At 40.4% G+C, this 25,174-nt stretch overlaps 1 protein-coding gene across 2 annotated transcripts in view; it reads right to left on the bottom strand.

Moving 5' to 3' along the window:
* Window positions 1–20,711, bottom strand: part of ptdss1a (phosphatidylserine synthase 1a) — a 53,420-nt gene extending 32,709 nt beyond the window's left edge. For both annotated transcript variants that reach the window (XM_034174970.1, XM_034174971.1), the window contains exons 1-11: window positions 20,495–20,711; window positions 20,113–20,204; window positions 16,949–16,993; window positions 16,748–16,872; window positions 16,471–16,629; window positions 15,135–15,286; window positions 13,712–13,853; window positions 12,455–12,567; window positions 12,246–12,311; window positions 10,605–10,704; window positions 10,453–10,521 (exon numbers count right to left, since the gene is read on the bottom strand). In XM_034174970.1, coding sequence (XP_034030861.1) covers window positions 10,453–10,521; window positions 10,605–10,704; window positions 12,246–12,311; window positions 12,455–12,567; window positions 13,712–13,853; window positions 15,135–15,286; window positions 16,471–16,629; window positions 16,748–16,872; window positions 16,949–16,993; window positions 20,113–20,204; window positions 20,495–20,676 — 1,245 coding nt within the window. In that variant the 5' untranslated portion in view covers window positions 20,677–20,711. The remainder of the gene's footprint in view (window positions 1–10,452; window positions 10,522–10,604; window positions 10,705–12,245; window positions 12,312–12,454; window positions 12,568–13,711; window positions 13,854–15,134; window positions 15,287–16,470; window positions 16,630–16,747; window positions 16,873–16,948; window positions 16,994–20,112; window positions 20,205–20,494) is intronic.
* Between the last annotated feature and the right edge of the window lie 4,463 nt (window positions 20,712–25,174).

The raw sequence follows: 25,174 nt of genomic DNA, 5'->3' as shown, positions 1-25,174 counted from the left end.
AGATGGATGGAAGGAAGAAGCCAAAAGTAATGTAAAGGTTTTCTGAGATACTCGAAGAACTTTTCTCACCATGCCTTGCAAGCAGTGGTGGGCACAGATAACCAAAAATATTAACTTTGATAACAGATACTGAAAATTTATCTTTGATAAAGATAAAACGATAAACCACCCAAAAATGTATCGGAAGTTACAGATAACCGATAACCAATAAATTCCAGTATTGTCTCTGGTACATTTGCACTACTAACAAGCTGATTTTGAGTTTTAACACCACCGATCGCTTCTGGAAGCTCAAACCGACACACCCAAACAATGAGCCCACACTTCTTCTTTGAACATCTTGCCCCCTGCTGGAAACACACAATGTGAATAATGTGTAAATAATTTAGAGGTGATTCAGCAGAGGGGAGTGCTTTAGTTAAGGCACGTAAAGATCACTTATTAAAATCACTTATGCAAGGTAAGATTTGTGGAGAAATCCCCATTTCTGATTAGTATCACTGTTGGGGATAAGAAGTAGAAGAAATTAATAACAATAATAATGCCACACATTATATCCATCCCCGAGAATGGAAAATCACTGGCCTCATTCACGGAACCGTCCTGCTTCCGAAGTTTGTACAAAGGACTGTGGCATTCATTAAATGTTTTTCCTATTGAGGATTTGTTCTTAGTTAGAATGAAGTAATAATTAGGTAAGAATAAATCCTACGAACACTCAGGAATACTCTTACGCACATTTCAGTGCCAACATGTCACATTGGGTTGCGTTGTCTGCTTACGTGAAGGTCATTAAAATACGATATTGCAGTGATATGTCCGTGATATCTCTGTTCATTATTATATGTGATGTTTTGGTAATTTAAAAAGTATTTTTATATTAAAATAAATTAAATATACACTGTAAAAAATGATAGCCCCCTTAAGTTAAGTGAACTTATGTCTTCTCATTTACTCGGATGGCAGTCTATGAGCAGTCTACATATTTGGTCCCCTGTCGCTCGACTGTCCCGAGTGTGTTGCACATGTTCAAAACACTCTTGGCACCATCGAGACGGGGACACATATCTGACGGCGGTCTATGTCCAGTTTTTACATCATCTGATCGCAGTCTACATATTCTGAAGGCATCAAAACAGCATCTGAAATGATCTGATTGCGTCTTGCATGAACTAATGCAGTTAGTTCATTTACACAATATGGATGGTGTAGCTGAAGAGATCAATTGTGTTTTCAAAGAGGCTAATGCAGAATGGCAGCGTATAGAAACTGCTAGTTTGGAAACTGACCAAACTTGCTGTAGCTTCCCTAAAGGTTTCAGCTGAAGTCCTGCAGACAGCTGTCTGCTCAGTGTCTTCGACTGAAAGTGGCTAAACTTAAAGATCAGTAGTATACACAAGTATGCATACAATCTAGACAGAGAACTTGCACCACAGCACAGCAAATGATAGCTCTTTACTGCACTGGTGTCGCCAATGTTCACAGGAAGAGTAGTTCACCTCAGAGGGTACTGCGAATATCGACCACAGAGTCATAGCAGTTCTAGGCTGACGACGTAACAGGGAATTGTAGAACAGCCTGGGAATCTGTAGAATCCCCAAGAGGTTGCTGGACATGATAGTACTGTGAGTGCTATATGGACTGGAGCAGATTTTCTGAATTCTTCCCAGTGAATTATGACATTCTTCAGGGATGTGTTCTTGATCCTAGACTGTACAATGCTGCCATGAACTGGGTGTTGGGTAGGCTTTGGAGTCCAGCAACTTCAGTGCCTTAATCTGAGTAAAGGTTCACCAACCTTGACTTTGGTTACAATGCTGTAATCTTTGAAAATTCAACAGCTGTTCTGACTGTGGCACTTGAGAAGGAAAGTAAGGAGTTCAGTGTCTAGTTATGCAATTACCCTGGGTCAGCTGAAGATCCAGGCTTTTAAAGACATCATAAACCATCTATTAGAAGTGCATCTGCGGGGAAAGTACTTGTTGAGAGAAACAGTCAAATATCATCTCAGCAATGACATTCATGTTCCTGAGAGCTCAAACTATGAGATTAGCAGATATTTGGGAAGTGTTTATGGAGTCATGATGATGCTGATATCTTTGCAGAAGAACAGAGGCCCACGTTGTCAGGGTCCTGGTGTTTCCAGACTCACTGTATTGTGAGACTGGGACTGTAGTCACTGGACTAAGGCAATGACTGGATGTCTGTGACTTGGTCTGAATTTGTGTGCAAAATGAGTGGTTACTTATGAAAAGTCACGAGGTGGACTATTTGCTTTGCGAAGAACCCATCAGTTATGGCAATGTGGCTTATTTCCTCATGTATGATGCAGTGTGTATGTGCCTCAGTACGGACCCCAGCAGCAAGGGAATGCCTATGTATCATGTGGCTGTTGCAGATTACCTGGTTTCTTTCAGGAGGTGGGAATGGGAAGATTGTCCTGCATGGTTAACTGGTAATCAGATCCACGGCGGTTCTGCAGTGTGGTGGCTGTGGTGACACGTAACCCCCAGCACATGTTCCCAGACTTGTGTGGTTTACAAAGTCAGTAACATATAATGCGCCAAATAAGCACAAAGGTCTACTTAACTCACCTTGAAAATGTCAGACCTCATCCTGGGTCCTGGATAGCAACCATCCACAGACAAAAGGTCTCTGCCCACTTCGCCAAAGGAACCAGTTTATGAACCAGCCAGGTGAAATGTGGGCCAACCTCTTGGCCTTCACCAGCCACTGGGGTCCTCAACACTGAGGCACTTGCATGTTGGATTCATGCCCACAAAAATGCACCACATAGCAAAGACGACACAGACGGCTCCCTTACCATGCAAGAAATACTCCTCATCTGAGTCTCCCCAAGTAACTTCTCATTTGACGCAATGCCATTCCAGAAAATACCGAAGGATTTTCCTTCATGCACATCTTCATTGTTGCTACCACTGTCCAATTCCCCCCTTTCAGCTGCCCCTGTGTGGACAGGATTGCCACAGCACAGCCAGTACGGCTCTGCATTGGGATTTGGCACAAGTTTTAAAACTGGATGACCTTCCTGACAACTCCAGTTTTACCCAGAGAAACACATACAGCCCCTGGTGTTCTTAAGAGGTCTCCCAATCCACATAACTAACCAGAACCTACTCTGCTTAGCTACTGAGACCAGACAGGATCAGGGACACAGCATAGCAGCTGCTGCTACCACTTTATTATTTCTTTTAAATCCATTGAGTTGTTTAGGAGTTATTTGCACAAGAGTCTTGCACAGATGGATGGAAGGAAGAAGCACAAAGTAATGTAAAGGTTTTCTGAGATACTCGAAGAACTTTTCTCACCATGCCTTGCAAGCAGTGGTGGGCACAGATAACCAAAAATATTAACTTTGATAACAGATAACTGAAAATTTATCTTGATAAAGATAAACGATAAACCACCCAAAATGTATCGGAAGTTACAGATAACCGATACCCAATAAATTCCAGTATTGTCTCTGGTACATTTGCAACTACTAACAAGCTGATTTTGAGTTTTAACACCACAATCGCTTCTGGAAGCATCAAAACCGACATACACCCAAACAATGAGCCCACACTTCTTCTTTGAACATCTTGCCCCCTGCTGGAAACACTTGTTTACTACATGGCTTCCAGCACAGAAGCAAGCTGAGAGGAGCCATGAAGCTCAACTCTCTACTCAATCGCAATTCTTCCGTCAGGCGGAGGTTTTTGGAAAATAAAGCAATGCTGAGTTATGGTTTGGTGTATAAATAAAATGAATACTGATAGAATAACTCCATTAATGTCAATTTTCTCATTTGTACAAAATTAAAATATAACATATCTTTAATGTTGAATAATGCACTAATTCTGAAGTTTGTAACACAGACAGATTGCAAAGGATTCTGGTAAATGTGCCTCCGCTAAACACTGATTGGTTGGGTCATTCATTATGTAAACCACAACGTTAATGTGATGTGTGTCGTGTGTTGGCGTTTACAGATTAAAGTGGCTTTTGTAAAATATTCCGTTTTTTTATTTGTAAAAACAGGCATTTTCAATAAATAAATAAATAAACAAAACAAAACAAAACGCCAAGTTGTAATAGATAACCGTCTGATATAACCGGTGTCAAAATAAATAGAACACTGCCATGATCTACTAGCTGGTGCCAGACATTCAGTACTTAAGCTGGGTTTACACTGTGCGAGTTTTGGCCCCTTTTCAGTTGATTTTTCATTTGTGCGAGAATTTTTTTGGATCGCACTGAGTTTCAGGTCAATCGTGTGTCCTGCATCGTTTAGTATACATGGAGTAAGGAGCTGCGTTTAACATCTCACGACACCTCTCGCACTGTGTCTGTGCAAACAACCGCAGACCTGTAATGTTTTTTTTTTTGTTTTGTTTTTTAAACTTTGATGTCTCCATCGAGAGTTTTGTACATTAAGGTTGAAAAAAAAAAAAGCTTCCGTTACGTTTTGCTTCTGGAAACCGAGTCCGATGTGTGGTTTTTGAAGTACAATGTGTGTGAGAACATAAATCGTGCGCTCTGAACTTTTACACCGTGCGGTTCTGTGGTATAGTTTTAGCTGGAACCGAGTACAGTGATTGAAAATATCAGCCCAGCTTCAGTTTGAATACTGCCATGAACACTAGTGACCAGTAGATGGCAGTAGAGACTGTGACAAACCTGCCAAAACAAAATTCCAGATAATCTGTGCTGCTGCTACTCTGCTATGTTTAAGATGCATGGAGTTAATAAACGCAAACCCAATAACGTCTATAAACCCAGAGAATATATTCACAAGAGTTTAGGCACTATAGTTAATGCTGTTATCTGTGGAAACCTAATCAGAGTGTCTCAAATGCATTTTTTCATGTCGTGAACAACTGAGATTACCCTATCCTACCCATAATGCACTTGGCACAGCATGTTCACACTAAAAACTTTAAAAATTAGTGCATTACTTTAAAACTAAAACATATATCTGATATTTTCACTTTATAAAACTTCAAGGACATGACGTTAATTTAAATACTTGTCCGAATTAGTTTGGTTAAAATTTGAACGATAAAAATGTATGCCTCTGATGACTTGGGTGAATCGCCGTCGTATCAGTATGGGGTTAAAAAGAAATGAGGGTTTTTGTGTGGTGTGTGTGACCAGGTTCTCCTTGCCTGCAGAGGATAGAGCGGTTTCTTCTAGAAGCAGCTCTTCTCTTTTGCAGAGGGTAGAACTACACATTTGCTACAAAACATTTAACTGGTAGGTGTTCAACAGATTTTAAATTTTATAAGAGTTTGTAGCTGTTCAGCTTTGTTTACCACATTAATGGTCTAAAATTATCGGACAAAATTTATCGGAAAGATAATTAGTGCGATAATGGTTTTCAAGTTATCTGAAAAGATAATCCGATAATGAAAACATTATCTTCGATAATTATCGGTATCGGAACTGTGCCCACCACTGCTTGCAAGATACCCTCACAAACACCTACTGTATTTTATACTGCAGCACTCACCAATCCTGCTCCTGGAGATGACCTGATCTGCATGTTTCACATCTACCTACTGCAACCACAGCTATTGTTAAAGTATGGTGTTCCTAGTTCTTGACAGGCTGAGCACACCTGATGACACTCTCTACTGGCCTCTACTGGTGGTTGCTCTCACTGCGGTATTGTAACACTTCCTGTTCCGGAGCACAGCGGTGTTTTGCTGTATCTGTTTAGCTGCTAATCTGCGCAGTTAGATTGATCTAGTTACCTAGATAACAATTTGTGTTCCAGTGTAATCTTTACGTGCCTTAACTAAAGCACTCCCTCTGCTGAATCACCTCTAAATTATTTACACATTATTCACTTTGTGTGTTTTTAGGAATCCGCTAGCTTAGCGCAGCTACTAGCTCTTAGCCGGTTTTAGCATGGCGGCTTCTCCTGTCTCTCCCGCACTTTTCTGCTCTGGGTGTGAAATGTTTAGTTATTCCTCGGCCTCCTTTAGCAGGAATGGTACTTGTAATAAGTGTAGCTTATTCGTAGCTTTGGAGGCCAGGCTGGGTGAATTGGAGACTCCGGCTCCGCACCGTGGAAAATTCTACAGCTAGCCAGGCCCCTGTAGTCGGTGCGGACCAAGGTAGCTTAGCCCGCCGTTAGTTTCCCTCTGGCAGATCCCGAGCAGCGGGGAAAGCAGGCCGACTGGGTGGACTGTGAGGAGGAAGCATAAGCCCTAAACAGAAGCCCCGTGTACACCGCCAACCCGTTCACATTTCTAAACCGTTTTTTTCCCCACTCAACAACACACCCGCCGAGGATCAAACTCTGGTTATTGGCGACTCTGTTTTGAGAAATGTGAAGTTAGCGAACACCAGCAACCATAGTCAATTGTCTTCTGGGGGGAAAGAGCAGGCGACACTGAAGGAAATCTGAAAACTGCTAGCTAAGGCTAAGTGTAAATTTGGTAAGATTGTAATTCACGTCGGCAGTAATGACACCCGGTTACGCCATCGGAGGTCACTAAAATTAACATTGAATCGGTGTGTAACTTTGCAAAAACAATGTCGGACTCTGTAGTTTTCTCTGGGCCCCTCCCCAGTCGGACCGGGAGTGACATGTTTAGCCGCATGTTCTCCTTGAATTGCTGGCTGTCTGAGTGGGTCAAACACTATGAGGTGGGCTTCATAGATAATTGGCAAAGCTTCTGGGGAAAACCTGGTCTTGTTAGGAGAGACGGCATCCATCCCACTTTGGATGGAGCAGCTCTCATTTCTAGAAATCTGGCCAATTTTCTTAAATCCTCCAAACCGTGACTATCCAGGGTTGGGACCAGGAAGCAGAGGTTGTAGTCTTCACACCTCTCTGCAGCTTCTCTCCCCCTGCCATCCCCTCATTACCCCATCCCCGTAGAGACGGTGCCTGCTCCCAGACTACCAATAACCAGCAAAATCTATTAAGCATAAAAATTCAAAGACAAAAATAATAGCACCTTCAACTGCACCACAGACTAAACCAGTTAAATGTGGTCTATTAAACATTAGGTCTCTCTCTTCTAAGTCCCTGTTAGTAAATGATATAATAATTGATCAACATATTGATTTATTCTGTCTTACAGAACCTGGTTACCAGCAGGATGAATATGTTAGTTAAATGAGTCAACACCCCCGAGTCACACTAACTGCCAGAATGCTCGTAGCATGGGCTGAGGCGAGGATTAGCAGCAATCTTCCATTCCAGCTTATTAATTAATCAAAAACCCAGACAGAGCTTTAATTCATTTGAAAGCTTGACTCTTAGTCTTGTCCATCCAAATTGGAAGTCCAAAAACCAGTTTTATTTGTTGTTATCTACGTCCTCCTGGTCGTTACTGTGAGTTCTCTGTGAATTTTTCAGATCTTTTGTCTGACTAGTGCTTTATGCTCAGATAAGATAATTATAGTGGGCGATTTTAACATCCACACGATGCTGAGAATGACAGCCTCAACACCTGCATTTAATCTATATTAGACTCAATTGGCTTTGCTCAAAATGTAATGAGTCCACCCACCACTTTAATCATATCTTAGATCTTGTTCTGACTTATGGTATGGAAATTGAAGACTTAACAGTATTCCCTGAAAACTCCTTCTGTCTGATCATTCTTAATAACATTTACATTTACTCTGATGGACTACCCCAGCAGTGGGGGAATAAGTTTCATTACCTAGAAGTCTTTCAGAAGTGCTGTAACCAGGTTTAAGGATATGATTCCTTCTTTATGTTCTCTAATGCCATATACCAACACAGTGCAGAGTAGCTACCTAAACTCGTAAGTGAGATAGAGTATCTCGTCATAGTTTTACATCCTCATTGTAAGACAACTTTGATGCTGTAGCTCCTCTCAAAAGAGAGCTTTAAATCAGAAGTGCCTGACTCCGTGGTATAACTCACAAACTCGCAGGCTTAAAGCAGAAACCCGTAAGGGGAGATGAAATGGCGTCTCACTAATTTAGAAGATCGTCACTTAGCCTGGAAAAAGAGTCTGTTGCTCTATAAAAAAGCCCTCCGTAAAGCTAGGACATCTTACTACTCATCACTAATTGAAGAAAATAAGAACAACCCCAGGTTTCTTTTCAGCACTGTAGCCAGGCTGACAAAGAGTCAGAGCTCTATTGAGCCGAGTATTCCTTAACTTTAACTAGTAATGACTTCATGACTTTTTTTGCTAATAAAATTTTTATTAGAGAAAAAATTACTCATAACCATCCCAAAGACGTATCGGTACTTTGGCTGCTTTCAGTGATGCCGGTATTTTGGTTAGACTCTTTCCTCGAATTGGTTCTGTCTGAGTTATTTTCATTAGTTACTTCATCCAAACCATCAACATGTCTATTAGACCCATTCCTACCAGGCTGCTCAAGGAAGCCCTACCATTATTTAATGCTTCGATCTTAAATATGACAATCTATCTTTATTAGTTGGCTATGTACCACAGGCTTTAAGGTGGCAGTAATTAAAACCATTACTTAAAAAACCATTACTTAAAAAGCCATCACTTGACCCAGCTATCTTAGCTATTATAGGCCAATCTCCAACCTTCCTTTTCTCTCAAAGATTCTTGAAAGGGTAGTTGTAAAACAGCTAACTGATCATCTGCCAGAGGAATGGTCTATTTGAAGAGTTTCAGTCAGGTTTCAGAATTCATAATAGTACAGAAACAGCATTAGTGAAGGTTAAAATGAATCTTCTATGGCCTCAGACAGTGGACTCATCTCTGTGCTTGTTCTGTTAGACCTCTGTGCTGCTTTTGATACTGTTGACCATCAAAATTTTATTACAGAGATTAGAGCATGCCATACGTATTAAAGGCACTGCGCTGCGGTGGTTTGAATCATATTTGTCTAATAGATTACAATTTGGTTCATGTAAATGGGGAATCTTCTTCACAGACTAAGGTTATTATGGAGTTCCAACGGTTCTGTGCTAGGACCAATTTTATGCACTTTATACATGCTTCCTTAGGCATATTATTAGACGGCATTGCTTAAATTTCATTGTTACGCAGGATGATACCCAGCTTTATCTATCCCTGAAGCCAGAGGGGACACACCAATTAGCTAAACTGCAGGATTGTCTACAGACATAAGACATGGATGACCTCTAATTTCCTGCTTTTTAAACTCAGATAAAACTGAAGTTATTGTACTTGGCCCCACAAATCTTAGAAACATGGTGTCTAACCAGATCCTTACTCTGGATGGCATTACCCTGACCTCTAGTAATACTGTGAGAAATCTTGGAGTCATTTTTGATCAGGATATGTCATTCAAAGCGCATATTAAACAAATATGTAGGACTGCTTTTTTGCATTTACGCATTATCTCTAAAATCAGAAAGGTCTTGTCTCAGAGTGATGCTGAAAAACTAATTCATGCATTTATTTCCTCTAGGCTGGACTATTGTAATTCATTATTATCAGGTTGTCCTAAAAGTTCCCTGAAAAGCCTTCAGTTAGTTCAAAATGCTGCAGCTAGAGTACTAACGGGGACTAGAAGGAGAAAGCATATCTCACCCATATTGGTCTCTCTTCATTGGCTTCCTGTTAATTCTAGAATAGAATTTAAAATTCTTCTTTTACTTATAAGGTTTTGAATAATCAGGTCCTATCTTATCTTAGGGACCTCATAGTACCATATCACCCCAATAGAGCGCTTCGCTCTCAGACTGCAGGCTTACTTGTAGTTCCTAGGGTTTGTAAGAGTAGAATGGGAGGCAGAGCCTTCAGCTTTCAGGCTCCTCTCCTGTGGAACCAGCTCCCAATTCGGATCAGGGAGACAGACACCCTCTCTACTTTTAAGATTAGGCTTAAAACTTTCCTTTTTGCTAAAGCTTATAATTAGGGCTGGATCAGGTGACCCTGAACCATCCCTTAGTTATGCTGCTATAGACTTAGACTGCTGGGGGGTTCCCATAATGCACTGAGTGTTTCTCTTTTTGCTCTGTATGCACCACTCTGCATTTAATCATTAGTGATTGATCTCTGCTCCCCTCCACAGCATGTCTTTTTCCTGGTTCTCTCCCTCAGCCCCAACCAGTCTCAGCAGAAGACTGCCCCTCCCTGAGCCTGGTTCTGCTGGAGATTTCTTCCCGTTAAAAGGGAGTTTTTCCTTCCCACTGTCGCCAAGTGCTTGCTCACAGGGGGTCGTTTTGACCGTTGGGGTTTTTACGTAATTGTATGGCCTTGCCTTACAATATAAAGCACCTTGGGCAACTGTTTGTTGTGATTTGGTGCTATATAAATAAAATTGATTGATTGATTGACCTGATGTAGTTAGTTAGGAATGGGTTGAGCAGGGAGATTTGGAAACCATGCACTGCATGTGCTGTTTGGGAGCAGGGCAGGTGACATCTGGTATAAAGAGTACTTTAATCTTCAGCTACTTTTCATCAACCAGAGCACATCACACTGTTTTGTAGGAACAAGAAAATACCTTTTGTGTGGGTCCATAGTTTTCAGCATACCATACCATCCCATAAAGGCACAGGAATGTAATGAAGGCCTAAAATGGAGAAAACAAACTCTTTAATGATACATGAAAAAGCCATAAACCTTATCATGCAGCTCCAGTCACTGAGCTCTTACCAAACACAGCAGCCAGAGGATCACGTACAGGATCTGTGTTTTTGAAAACAACTCGTGTCCAAATTTAATACACACCAAGGCCTCCAAAAAGGCTATTGCCCTGTGATGACAGCAGTAAAGAAATACATTATTGACAGATGTGACACACCTGCAGTAAACCTTAATTCTGCGGGGGGACGGGGGGGACGACACCATGGTCACCTTTATCCAAGAACAGTGATGTGCTTGCCAGCTACGAAATGCTCATAGTTGCTTTGTGAATTAAAATGTTTGGACAAATGCTGGTGTGTCCACGCCCTGCAAAGTCAGTCAGTGCCACTTTGGTAAGAGTTCTTCCTCACACTATTATTGAATTTCTGAGGCATGCGTGACTTTGAGGAGTTATTTTAAATAATAATAAATGTCAGTGCTGTTAACACATCTTCAAGGCTTACGTGATAAAGCTTGGGCTTACTGCGATGCAAATATCGTTCTGGTGCAAGACCTCATTGTACAATGTAAATTCTAACATGTTGAACTTATTTGGGAAACTGGGCGTCTCACTTTCCTCAAGTAAGCATAGAGATCAGCCTAAATTCATTCATTCAAATACATTCACTTAAGATGAGTTTACTTCATAGATTTCCTCTGGGAAAATGACGTAGTATATCAGCTCTTTCCCCCAGTCAAGTCAATGCTTTAGACTTTACAGTGTATCTGCCCATGTGCCATGAAAGCAATGAAAGGCTGGCTCCTTTATTTAAGTAACTAGGTATATAATCCTGTTTTAGCCTCCCTCCATTGGCTTCCAGTTACTATGCGAGAGAAGAGTTTCAGGTTTTGTTGAGGACATAAAATACTAAATGGCCGTGCATCTGCTTATCTCATTGAACTTGTTAAACCTTGTGCCCTCCAGTCTCTGGATGGAGATTTACCCTCTGTTCCAAAGGTGAAGAGTACCATGTTGGGGAACGGGTTGCCTGCTGATATTTTAAACTCACCTTTTTTCCTATCATACATAATTAGCTATAACTGATTCTATTTTAACATGGTCAAACTTTAATTGATGTGAAAGTTCTCATTTTTGTGTGTGTATTTTGTTGTCAGTTTGAAATTTAAATATCGTCATGGTTGCTGTCATCAACTTGGGCTTAGAAAATGAACGTGGTAATTGGTTGTGTGTCGGACTGATGTTTGTGCAACAATAATTGCATGGAAAATAATATGGAACTGTCATTTTGTGTACAAGATTAATGGTGGAACCATTAAAGCAAAAACTAATGCATAAATATGACCACTAATGTTTTCACCTACCAACCCCATTCAGAAGTTAAATTTGACCTGACACAAAGTGTTGACGACACTTCCCAGAGTGACCAAATGTGGTTATTTTCATTCTTCATGGTTGAAACCCATTTTTTCCACCTATCATAATCCTTTGGACAGCGATACAATGAAACGCCCTGTTTGACCGATTTAAACACTCAGCGGAAACACTTAGTCAAGGAACGCTTGATCAACGCTATGCTGAAAATAAATCCACACCCCTTGACATCAGCACAAATCTCTGTAAACATGAGCTGTCATGTCAATGTGAGGACTTCTGAAAGTCCAACTGGGCACATATTTTGGACAATGCTACAATTTTACAATTTCACTTACCCAAATACCCAACACTGAGTCCCAACTCTCTTGCACTGTGTATCTGTAAGGTATGCATAATACTGCCTAAAACAAAAACAAAACAAGACAGAAGGAAGTAAATGTCACTTTAAACTCCTGGCAACATTGCTTTAAAAAAAATCTGAAACATCTAGTTTGTACAGAAAATATCTGCAAGTATTTTTGTGACGGTCATTTGAATGTTCTACCTCACAGTTGGAGCTGTGATGATACCAATAAACAGGATTCGACACCAACTAAGAGCGTGGCATGCAGGGAAGACAAAAATGTGCTTGAGGAAGAACGTGTTCAATTCTGTTAGCTGTGAATAAAGAAACAGGAAAAAAGAAAAAAAATTTCATGATCACAATTACATTTAATAAATGTTTATAGAACAATGGCACATTTTATCCCTAAAATAAGCACAATGAATTTTAAACACTTAAAATGCCAACTTTCAGAGTTAAGAGTGTTTACTTCCACTTCAAATGAACAGTACAGGATCTACAGTTCTTTTTATAGTATAGTTCCATAATTCTGAAGATGCCATGTGTCACTACCAAACAAAAGATAAAATAAAATAAAAGTGATCACAGTTGAAATGATTGCTGAGCTCAATGACTTTAAACATCAACACATGCTCTCATCGGTCTGTTTTTTACTGCTTATCAAACAATATTCTTCGGTTTGGCCTGATAGACCTTACTTTGAGCTGTGACACTGGATAACATTTCCACTGTACTGTAATTTAAGAAGTTCCACCCAAGTCCACAAATATTTGGACAATGACAGTTTCTTTCATTTCCATAGGCAGACAAAAAGTCTAGAGAAGGTTTCAAGTGTTGCATTTGGAACAGAAATCTGCTAAAAACAGAATGAGACTGAGACGTTGACAGTGAGATCTGTTTCCATGTTACTCTCACTAATACGATCTGGAGCCTGTGTGGCTGAACCCATTACAGAGTGGCTAAAGTGTTATCATGCCAAGCAGCACAGCCACACACCATCTCTTCCATCACTCTTACACAGTGGTAATTACGATTTCATGTCACAAGAGAGATGAAAACTGTGAGTCAGTCAGAGAGGTGCATGATGCTGTTTCATCTACGCACAAAAATGAGAAAAACAGCACAATTTGTCATCATGGCAGTCAGCGCCTCTGACTCTGGCAGCCATAACTGACATTCCAGCAGTGAGCACTTAGTTCACTTAAGTTCTCCATCACTGGGTTTCTCATTCCTATAATTCGCCGCTGTGTCTGTCTTTCACTTTTATGGAACTAGCTGTTAATGTGTAGACAGTAGGGCAGTTGTGTTTTATATGGAGCCGAGAAAGGTTTAAATTTCAGCAACACAGGCGGCAATTAGATTAGACTAGATTTAGCACACAAAGCACACAGGATGATCCCCAGCTATTCAGGGCTTAGTCACCATGAGATGGCAACAGAGAATTTCTCTCTGACCCACCTGCCAGATGATCATGAACAGATAAACACCCATCACCCGCTGCAGGGAAGACTTGGGGTCAAGCCAGCGCACATATGTCCAGCTGGCTGGGGTGAACTGGAGCACAGCTCGTTTGATCTTCCCTGTGGTGGTGTGAATATCTCTGCATGGAGAAGAAAAAAAGAAGGTACAGATTACGACGATTTGCCGACAAGTTTACAGCGAGCAGCATTATGTCATTGTGGGATTCAAACAACATCATACCACTAATCATTCACACTCACTCCTCATTGATCAGTACATTTCAACAAACACATTTAATGCCGTCCTTGACTAGAGTAGACTTCATATTGCAACAAAAATGGTTAAGAGAATTTAACAGTGCTTGTGCTCAGATGGTCCCTTTATGCCTACACCAAAAATAAAAGGGTAATCTCTATGACCAGAGAAATAATGAACAATACCATTACCCTTCAAGAGGTTAAACCAGGAATGGGAAATAAGTCCAAATACGGAATCCTGGTTTATCCAAAGATGCCTAAACATGAGTGATTTGAAATGTAACTATTGTTTTTTTTTTTCCTATTTTACAAGATATTGAATCAATCAGTTTTGCAAGCCTTGAAAAAAAAACAAAAAAATTGATCTTGAACTGTATTAACATCCTCCTTTATCCAAACTTGGAAAAAAAATAATTACTGTTGCAAAACCTACATGATGAATAAAAGAATAGTTCAGGTGACGTGGTGAAAAACACAATTCAGACAATCAATGAGAAAACTCCAAATCACTGAAGAGCTCTTGGAGGACTGTTTTGGCTGGCAATAATAAACATTTATAAGTCACAGGTTGTAATTTAGATTATTTATATGAAAAGACACTTTCTTTGTGTTGATCCTTAACTAATGTGGTGAATCAATATGAGAGAAATGTAATTTTTAGGTGTGTCTAGATGCATTCAATTTTTAAAATAACACTGCAGACTGTCTATATGTGGCCCTACGATAGACTGGCAGCCTGTCCAGGGTGTACCCCACCTCTCGCTCAATGAGCACTTGCATAGGCTGCAGCTGCCCCATGACCCTTAAGTGGAATATTAACCTGGTATAGAAAATGAATGAATGAATAATACTTCATAAGGATACATAAAAATGTAGATATTTATCCTCAAAGGCTAGTTTTAATAAACTTTTGCATGAAAAATATATAGTTTAATAAAAGTGCTGCCCAAATTTAAGACATAGCATGAATGTTGAAGGGTCTGTCAAACTAAAAACACATGTAAACATACAAGTTCTAGTTTCCCAATTCTTGCACTATTTTCTTAAATATAAATGACAAAAAACATCTTCTTAATGGTGTTGCTCACACAGCAAAAAGCAGTCTCGATTAAAAGAAGAAAAAAAAAAATCATTGCTGTTATTATCTCCTTTAAAGGTCATACTTAATACTGGCCCAGTGGTAGGTCCTCATTTCCAAAAAGCGACAAACTGTCATGCCAAGCCAGATTCCCCCTCCGTTACACAGCAAAATGTCCAGAATCACCTGATCCCACCAGCACTCTGCAAAGTTGGGCAGGAGATGCATGAAGAATAGCTGCAGGGGAAAAGAAATGATAAAGTCATTTGACCTGGCATCATAAAACAAAAAAAACCTCTGAGCTGACATGTTAAAAATTCTTGGGATTGGCCACAAAAATAAACACCTCGAAGATGACCCATCTAGTGCAGCAGATAATATTCATAGAGGAATCCTTCAAATCTGGAAACAAGCACCAAAGTTGGCACAAATACTCCTTAGACATGACTCTTTGGCAAAAACTGAGTGTCCACTTGAATTTTCAGTAGGTGGCCAGGTAGGGGTCAATTGAAGAATTACACAGGGGTCAAAATTTAAAAATGTTTCAATGATATTGAAAGCTATACCACATTATTGTCTGATCACGACAATACCAAAAAGGTATAGTTTGGACTATCTGACTGAATGTTATGGAGTTATGGGGTAAAAACAGCAAGAATGGTAACAAAGGTCAGCATTAGTTTGTACAGGGGTCAGATGTTAAAGTTGCTCTAAATATTGTAAAATGTGATGCAAATTATTGGTTGAGTTAATAGGGTTTCAAAAATGAATAGTTTGCACTATGTGTCATGCTTAGTTATCATGTTACAGGGTAACATATGTCACTCATAGAATCCAATGGACGCCGACATTGCTCTACCTTTACCTTGCAGACCAAGCATTCAGCAGTCAAAACTATTTCATTTATTAATCCTATTAGTTCAACCAATAATTTGCACCACTTTTTACCAAAATTGGAGCAACTTTAACTTCTAACCCTGTACAAACTGAAATTGACCTTTGTCACCATTCTTGTTGTTTTTACCCATAACATTCAGTCATAGATACCCCAAACTATACCTTTTTGGTATCGTTGTGATCAGACAAATAATGTGGTATAGCTTTCAATATGACTGGAGCATTTTAAATTTTGACCCTGTGTAATTCTTCAATTGACCCCTACCTGGCCGCCTACTGAAAATTCAAGTGGATACTCAGTATTTTCAAAAGAATAATGGTTGAGGACTATGTGTTCCAATTTTGGTGCTTGTTTCCAGAAATGAACAATTGTTACAGTTATGCTCCACTAATCAATTCATCTTATATAACCGTAGCAGTTCTGTCATCAGAAAAGCGACAGTATGTGAACCAGTTAGACAATTTCTGATGGACCATACAAGAAGTATGAGATGACTTTTTTAATCCAATGTGCACAATTTTACCTCAGTGAGCTCCCAGGTGATACTGATGGACCAGCAGAGGCCATAACTACGAATGAGCAAGGCCTTCATGCCCCAGCCCCAAAAATGGCTGAATGCAAAAATGTCAAAGTGACTCAGAATTCTTTCCCACGAGATAGCATGACAGTTCACAGCATATTCCTGCAGGAGCAGCACAAACATCCTCATGCCAAACTGACTATAAATGTCCAGATAACCAACAATGGTCCTTCAAATGGTTGAACATTACTGCTGGAGAAATTGATCCTACATTACTCACCATTATGTCGGCTTCTCTCTTAGCATAACGCAGGTTTGGATCCAACCAGTACATTAGTTGCTTTACCTGATCCCAGTTCAAGAAGATGATGAAAACCAGGAACAGGAAGTATAGGACACTCAAACCTTAAGGGAAATTGGCATATGTAAAAAAAATTAAGCTTCAAACCAAAATCATTTGGAGACTTTCAGCAATGCTCACCAAAAACTATACGCCATATTGCTGGATGAGGCCTTGTGAATGGACCTACAGAAGAACACACAAACATATGAATAATAAATGGAGCCAGCAGAAGAATAAGAAGCGGTTCTTCACTGTGGCCATCAACAAACAAAATTGCCTCTCTTTGTAACATTATATCACAGCAACACCTTTGCTTCCCCACTCCTACTGCCAGACATGTTTAGGGCTCCTGGAAAGGCTCCCACATTTCTGAAAGTGAATCAACTCAAAATTACAACCAGGATTAAAATTTAATATCCTGCTTTAAGTAGTCTTTTCTTTTTATTCTTTCCTGCTTCAAGGTCTTAGCTTATACTTTTTGGGGGATTATAACAGTTGTCTTCAACACTGTATAAACAAACTGTTGTGAGAGAAGAAAAGCTTTCCGCTGATGTGCAATTCCTGCAAGTCCAGGCACGTCTTCCCCCAGCCTGACTGTACTGCCCTAAGGGCCTTACCTCTATGATCTACAACAAACAATCTAAGGTGCATAGTGTAACTGCACTTTGCTATGTGCATAATGCTTAATCTGAGTGCAAAGTAACGGTCACGTGACTTGTGGTGCCATCTTGTGGCCAAAATAGCATTTGATGCTAAGCTGTCTGCATGTAAATACATCTTATTTATTTATTCGCTGAAAATGCCGGGTTGTTGTGCATTTGGATGCACAAATAGACAACAAGGGCTTCAAGATGTACAGATTCCCTTCAGATCCAAACAGAAGAAAAATATGGGAAAATAAAGTCAGCCATGTGGGATGGAAGCTGACTTAATTGTCAAAGCTTTGCGAAGTAAATTTATTGTTCAGTCTCATGTACAGTAAAACTCACCTAAACCGTCATCGTATAAAGCCAGTGTTGCAGACTGAACGGTCCGCCTCTAAAAATCAGTCCACCTTTTGCATCTGCGCATGCGTCATTTCGGACCACAGAAGCACGTCTGAGACAGAGTCTCTTCACCCAAAGCAATCAAATGGATTAATGGGATTATTAACCATCAGAGGACAAAAGTAAAACTTCTTAAATCATTCTAAAGTCAGTTTTAAGCAGAAACAAGGCTGTTTTAAGGAGAAATGAGGCAAAATTCTGTGATGCTTTGAAATGTCCGATGCACCGTGAACGTATCAGCTAGCAGCTCGTTTAGCTGCGGCGCTCTGATTGCTTCTGTCGCCTTTTATGATGAAATAATGCTCAATTTATGTGGAAATGATTGTTGTACAAAAGCTTCAGATTGCTGAGATAGATGATGACTGGTGTGCAGTTTGAAGCAGAAACGAGGTGTTAATCCGTGGGGACCGATTTTTAGGGGGACCGTTCGGTCTGTCCGACACCGGATATTCACAGTCACTGGACAAAAAAGTCCCAATGTTTTTGTATTGTTTACCAAAATAAACACCATATATAATGGATTTGTATACTGTCGTTACTATCTGTATAAAGGTACTCTAGACACCCCCCAACACCACCACTCAGGGAGATCCTGCTTTGGGCAACCCAGCCATTAGACCATGTTTGGTGGTATATAGCACAACCGCTTTGTGCTATCTCATGACAGCAATACAGCAGCACTCCACCGGAACACATCTAATTTATAGGTGTGCATATCAGTGCAAATACACTTGCTGCTTAACCAGCTTAGGCACTTGTTGAGAAAATGACAAACGCACTGGTCCTAGTTCAAAAATAATGAAGCCAAAGTGTGACATAACCATCAAAATTTAAAAGTGGTCTTTTTTGTGAAATGGTATCATTTTAGGTATGGTTATATATCAGAGTTTCAATATTTCTATTGGTCTCGGTTCAGCCATTGCTAGAAATTATCAGTGCATATATACTATAATGTGCTAGAGCGTAACGCTTGTGACAACAGTTGGAGGTATCTTCTTTACTCTGCAGAAGCCTGAAACAAAGAAATTCTGTCCATTAGTTCCTGGTATTATTGAACAAGTAATATAATTATTCTATTGAAGCAGAGTAGGAGATATAGCTAAGGTTTTGACACAAATAAATGAAGGACTTATTCTCAGCGTTACGCTTGCAACAGTTTTACCTTGCTTTAGAAACATGTTTTTTTCTAGGAAATGACATTTCTACCTTTACAAAATACTACTGTGTGTTAGTATGAAGCACAAACAAATTGACAAAATACAAGGTTATTTCTTTAACATTCAACTTTAAGTGATAATGTTAATCTCAATGTCACACAAAATTTATGAAAAAAAAATGCTATTTTGGGGGTAAATTTCATGCATATCTCTGGAACTGTATGGAATTTTTCCATAAAATTTTCAGCAACTGTCAAAGACACTATAGGCAACTCACAGATAAATCTGGATGGTGCTAAATAAAATAATGGCTTGTTCATGACAAATGCAATGCAAATCAGCAGTTAGGCTTCATTATTTTTAAACTATATAAACAATGACTCAATTTAAGTCACTCATTCAGAGTGACGTTTTACTGTTTAGTGTACTGTTTCAGTTCTGACAGTGTGATCAAACAGTTTCCACATATGAGGGAACTGATTCTTGCTCTTTAATGTTGCATCTGGTAAATTTGCTGCTTATAAGGAGTAAAACAAATCTTCTGCCTCTATTAGAATCAGAAGAAGAATACCATAGTACCATACTGAATGGCAGCTTATTTTCTATTTAAATTTTTGGTAATAATTTCTTTGCATCATGTTGAATCGCATCGTATCTCATTGTAAGGAATTGAATCACCATCAAATACATATCAAATCGCATCGAATCGAGAAGAGGGGTGAATCGTATCGCCGGTATCACCATGTATCGCAAGATGTATCATATCACTGGTAGTGTATCAAGATGTGTATCGAATCGTTGTCAGTGATGAGATTCACATCCCTAATGGGCACCTATTTTCTTCATATCTGTTTTTGGATGTTTGACAATACTTAGAAGTGTTCTGTTGTTTGTTTTTGGTAATATGGCCAACACAGATTGTCTGAACCTGATCTACCCTACAACCAAAATAAATACCCAGGGGAGTTTTTCCTCTTACCATTGTTGCCAATGCACTTGCTCTGGGGAGGGGGGGATAAGGTTGTGAAGCTCCTTGAGGTGAGTTATGTTGTGATTTGGCACTATACAATTAAAGCGAACGGAACTGAATTTAACTCACCATTGGGAAATGCCAAAACACTGATCACAAGAAAGAAGGAAATGACTAGTATGAGCCCCACCCAGAGGTTACTGTCAGCGTTTCCATCATCTCTGCAGACAAAGAACAATAAAAAACAGTAAAAATCATCAGAGTGACTTATGCCAAAGGTAGCTAATTTTAGCACTGGACAGATGTGCATGTTAACGACTAAAATTCTCATACTGGCTTTGAGAAAATAACGGCAACAAAATTGAGCTATCCCTAACACAACGTTAAGTTGCTTTTCATACAGAAAAGTGGGTAAAAGGTAGATAAAGATCACCAATGTTCCAGAGCATCACCAGCTGCTGCTGTTAGCCAGAGGTTAGCTAAGCTAGCTTTAGCTGTGTGACCCACTTACCTTGTGAAGGCAAAATACATCAAACTGAGCACAGTGCACGTCAGCAGAGTTATCGTGTGCGGTTTGTAGAAAAACTCTATGGTAATATCTTCAACTTGCTGCTCGTTTATCATTCGGAAATGCATCCTGTAGTTCACGTCATCTTTGCTCAACGTGTGCGAACCGCTGTACACAGACACCATGGCTACGGCTCCAAAAAAATACAAGACCTCCGCAAAACGGCTACAACGAACAGTAACACCTAAAAACACTCATTGTCTTCAAACATAATGTTACACCGCACACACAGGAACCACCCGCTGACAAAAGCGAGCTGTAAAGCGTTAAAAAAAACAAAGGGAAACTGTCCACTTTCAGTTTTTGATTGGCGGACATGTGGGAGGGGCGTGTCCCAGTGCGGTCGAGGTCATGCGGGGACTCAGATTGACAATTTTCGAGCCTTCCTCCAGGGGGCGACAAAGACCACGGAGAGAACCCAAGGTTTTGTCTTTTGTTTGTTCTGAGGTTTTCAAAATAAGAAATGGACTACATGGAGCATGCAGTCCGTGGAAAAGTGGAAGTGCAGCCCAGTGGTGTCCAAAGTATACACACACACACAAACTGATTGCGATGGAACATCACTAAGCGTAAGCGTCTTCAATCCCCATTTGCTCAAGCGCCTTACACAGCAGCACCCTGACATCAGTGTGGGTGAATGCAAGGCATCACTGTAAAGCACTTTGAGGTTCTGATTCAAATTGAAAAGCATTATATAAATGCTGTCCATTTACCATTTTTAGTGTGTGTGTGTGTGGGGGGGGGGGGGGGGTATTGCCACATAAAAAAGGTTGGAAACCACTGGGGCTCCTGTCAGTAGTTGTTCGTGTCATGAAACGTTTTCACCAAATTCACATATCAAGGAAACATGAAAATTAATTAATTAATGATGCAAGAATCCAGGGTCTGTCTGACCCCTTGATTGTCACATTTTTTTCAGTCAGGAAGAACTGCTATAAAACAAAACCATTTCTTTACTGCCCCACATAAAATTTATCTCAGAATTTATTTTGAGATGACATTTATATAAAATTCAGTGGCTGAAATTTAATATCTATGGCACTGGAGCGAAGCTCCTCCAGGCTCTGGTAAGAAAAGGGTGATCACCTGGATTACAACAATTACAAGGGGTATTACCATGCTCTCTGCGCAGGGAAAGGTGCTTACAAATATTATTCTTAATAGGATTCTCACTCATTTACTTGCTATTCAGTGTTGGGAGCAGTGTGACTTCACACCCTACAAAGTCAACCACTAACCGCATCCTTCCTTTGCGAGAACACTGCATTAACACTGGTGGTGCTGCTTAGGAGCCCATGTTGATTTCTGTAAAGTGTTTGATTTAGTTGACCAGGCTGCTCCCTTACAATCTGTATCATCCAGAATAAGTTGCCAGACATCGTAGCCAGTCTAGGTATGACAAGTACTGTGCGAAGCGGGTACAAAATCTCACTGGTGTTTGTCAGGGTTGGGTTTGGCAATGTCAAGTCACTGAGCTGTCACTCAAAAACTCATTAGCCAATTGGGATGAAACAAACAAACAAACAAACAAACAAACACAAGAGCAATCTGAGATTTCTGACGTCCGCCAATCCGGATCTGGATCACCTCCAAAATTCCATGCACTAATATCTATCTGTGGTGCAAATCTAGTGAGAATCCATGAAGTAGGTTTTATTTTTTGCTTGGAGATTTTTGTGGTAGTTTTGGACGAGGCTCTCTGATGGTAAAGCTGCCACTGAAATTATACACAGTGCAAGCTTTGCATTTTGTATCACCAGTTATCCATCTTCATGATGAAGTGGTATAGAGGAGGATTTTCTTAAAAAGAAGACCTGAAAGTTTAGCTACAAATTGCCAGAAGGTACATCTGAGATGTAAGCCTGGATTTGATCTGTTTTGGTGAAAGAAGATCCTTCTCTGCTCTACTCCACTATGAAGCTAAGAGTAGTGATACAAAATGCAAAGCTTGCACTGTGCACAATTTCTCCAATCACAGCCACATAAGCCCATAACTTCTTCTGGGTTGTCTGGGTGTCTGGGTGGCTTTCCTCACTCTTCTCCTTCTTGCATAGTCACTCAGTTTTTGAGAACTGTCTACTCCATGCAGATTTACCATAAAGTGCCATATTGTTTGTATTTCTTTGTAATTAATGTAAATAAAGTCCAAGACATATTCAGTGGCAGCTTCACCATCAGAAAGCCTCGTCCACAAACTACCACTGAAGACTCCAAGCTGTCACTGATGTTAAAGGGGGCAACACATGGTATTACAGTTTTTTTCAATTGTTTACACACAATTTTGAAAACAGGGCTCCTTTTTTCAAAATCCTCACACAATTATCCAAACACCACACTCAATTTGCATAACTCCTAGATTGTTTGCAAAATGACACACTTCAGTCAAAACATATACACATATTTCAAAAACATACACATATTTATAAAAATGCTGTTTTGTTTTCATCCCACTAACACAGTATTCAAATGATCAGACACTATTGCAGTCAGTTACACACTACTGTGATCAGTACAAAGCATTTGTAAAAAACCCTATTTTAGGAAATAGCATGAGCTAGACTTTTTTGCCAGACATTTTTATGACCGTCGTGGTGAAGAGAGAGCTGAGTAGGGGGGCAAAGCTCTCGATTTACCGATCGATCTACGTTCCGATCCTCACCTATGGTCATGAGATTTGGCTCATGACCGAAGGAACGAGATCGCGAGTACAAGCGGCCGAGATGAGTTTCCTCCGCAGGGTGGCTGGGCGCTCCCTTAGAGATAGGGTGAGGAGCTCGGTCACTCGGGAGGAGCTCGGAGTCGAAAGGAGTCAGTTGAGGTGGCTCGGGCATCTTTTCCGGATGCCCCCTGGACGCCTCACTGGAGAGGTGTTCCGGGCATGTCCCATTGGGAGGAGGCCCCGGGGAAGACCCAGGACACGCTGGAGGGACTACATCTCTCGGCTGCCTTGGGAACGCCTTGGGGTTCCCCCGGAGGAGCTGGGGGAGGTGTGTGTAGATCGGGAGGTCTGGGCGGCTTTGCTTGAGCTGCTGCCCCCGCGACCCGACTCCGGATAAAGCAGAAGAAAATGGATGGATGGGATTTAGATGACAAAAAGATTGACAAACCCACAACATTCTTCATGATTACATGAGGTATACAGAGAAAGTACACAAATACTATGAACTTACCAAGCACTGCACAACACTGATGCTGCAGAAAATATTTGTTTCTTACCATACTCAGTTACAGTAACATAGCAATCCACAATGAAAATCAGAACAAAATAGTAGTTTATTACTACTGTAAAGTGTAGACAAATAAAAAATCTGTAGACAAATAAAAATTACTGCATGAAGTACATACACTTACAGCAACTCTGAAGAAAAACAAAAGCAACAACAACAATTCTGTAACTAATCATTATCTCTCCGTCTGGCTGGATCAGGCCATAGGATTTCATCCACATCACAGGCTATGTCTTCATTGGCAAGGCACCGTTGGAAGAATTGCCTTGCGTGACAAATCCACCCCTGCACAGAAGCTGCTTCAATAAGATCACAGGCCTGCTCCACAGCCTGAATGAGGGGCAAACGGTCGTAGGGCTGAAGGTTGTATACCTTCCACCACCATGCAGAAAAAAACTCCTCAGCTGGGTTAAGGAAGGGGGAGTATGGTGGAAGGTATAAGACTGCAAATTCAGGGTGCTCATGGAACCAATTCTGGACCACAGCAGATTGATGGAATGATACATTGTCCCAAACGACAATGTACTGCATGTGGTCCTCTTGGTTTAATGCTGTGATGATGTCGTGTAATCTGTCAAGAAATGCAAGTATTAGATTGGCATTATAGGGTCCCAGATTCGCATGGCGGTGGAGGACCCCATTTTTGGTAATGGCAGCGCAAAGGGTGATGTTACCCCCTCGCTGCCCTGGCACACTGGTAATTGTCCTGTGTCCAATTACATTTCTCCCTCTTCTTCTAGTTTTTGCAAGGTTAAATCCAGCCTCATCAACATATAAATTCATGCATTCAGCATCCATTTGCAAGACTCTCTGAAACACAGTAAAAGACAATAGGACACTGTTCAGTATCTATTGCACAGTAATTATTCATGCAAAAAGGTTGTGTGCAGTGCACAATACCACACCATAGTAAGGTGAACAATACAAACCTCCACATACTCATTACGCAGATGTTTCACTCTCTCTGAATTTCTGTCAAATGGTACTCAATACAGTTGCTTCATGTGAACTTGTTTTTTTTGTTTTGTTTTGTTTTGTTTTGTTTTTGAGGATTCAGCTTAATGTTGACAGAGACACTTGATGGATGTTATTGAAAATATTGTTATCACTGATGACATTGGTTTGGATTTCTCTCAGCCTGACACAATTGCTGGCTAAAACCATGTTTACAATGGCTGTCTCTTGTGCCCGAGTGAACATGGGGCCCCTTCCACCTTGGTGTCCTCGACCCTCAATCCTATTTAGACAAAAAACACATGTCACAGGAAAGGATATCAAAAGTGATGAGAAGTACAGTAAGTTGCAGTTTCAATGTACTGTGCAGTTAGTTTACCAGTGTTCTCGATGAAATGTTCGAATTACTGTCGCTACAGTATTTCTGCTGAGATTTGGCTGA

Source organism: Thalassophryne amazonica, chromosome 7, assembly GCF_902500255.1.
Source record: "Thalassophryne amazonica chromosome 7, fThaAma1.1, whole genome shotgun sequence".
Classification (NCBI taxonomy): Eukaryota; Metazoa; Chordata; class Actinopteri; order Batrachoidiformes; family Batrachoididae; genus Thalassophryne; species Thalassophryne amazonica.
The sequence above is the reverse complement of the archived record's forward strand: the minus strand, read 5'-3'. Positions and strand labels throughout refer to the sequence as shown.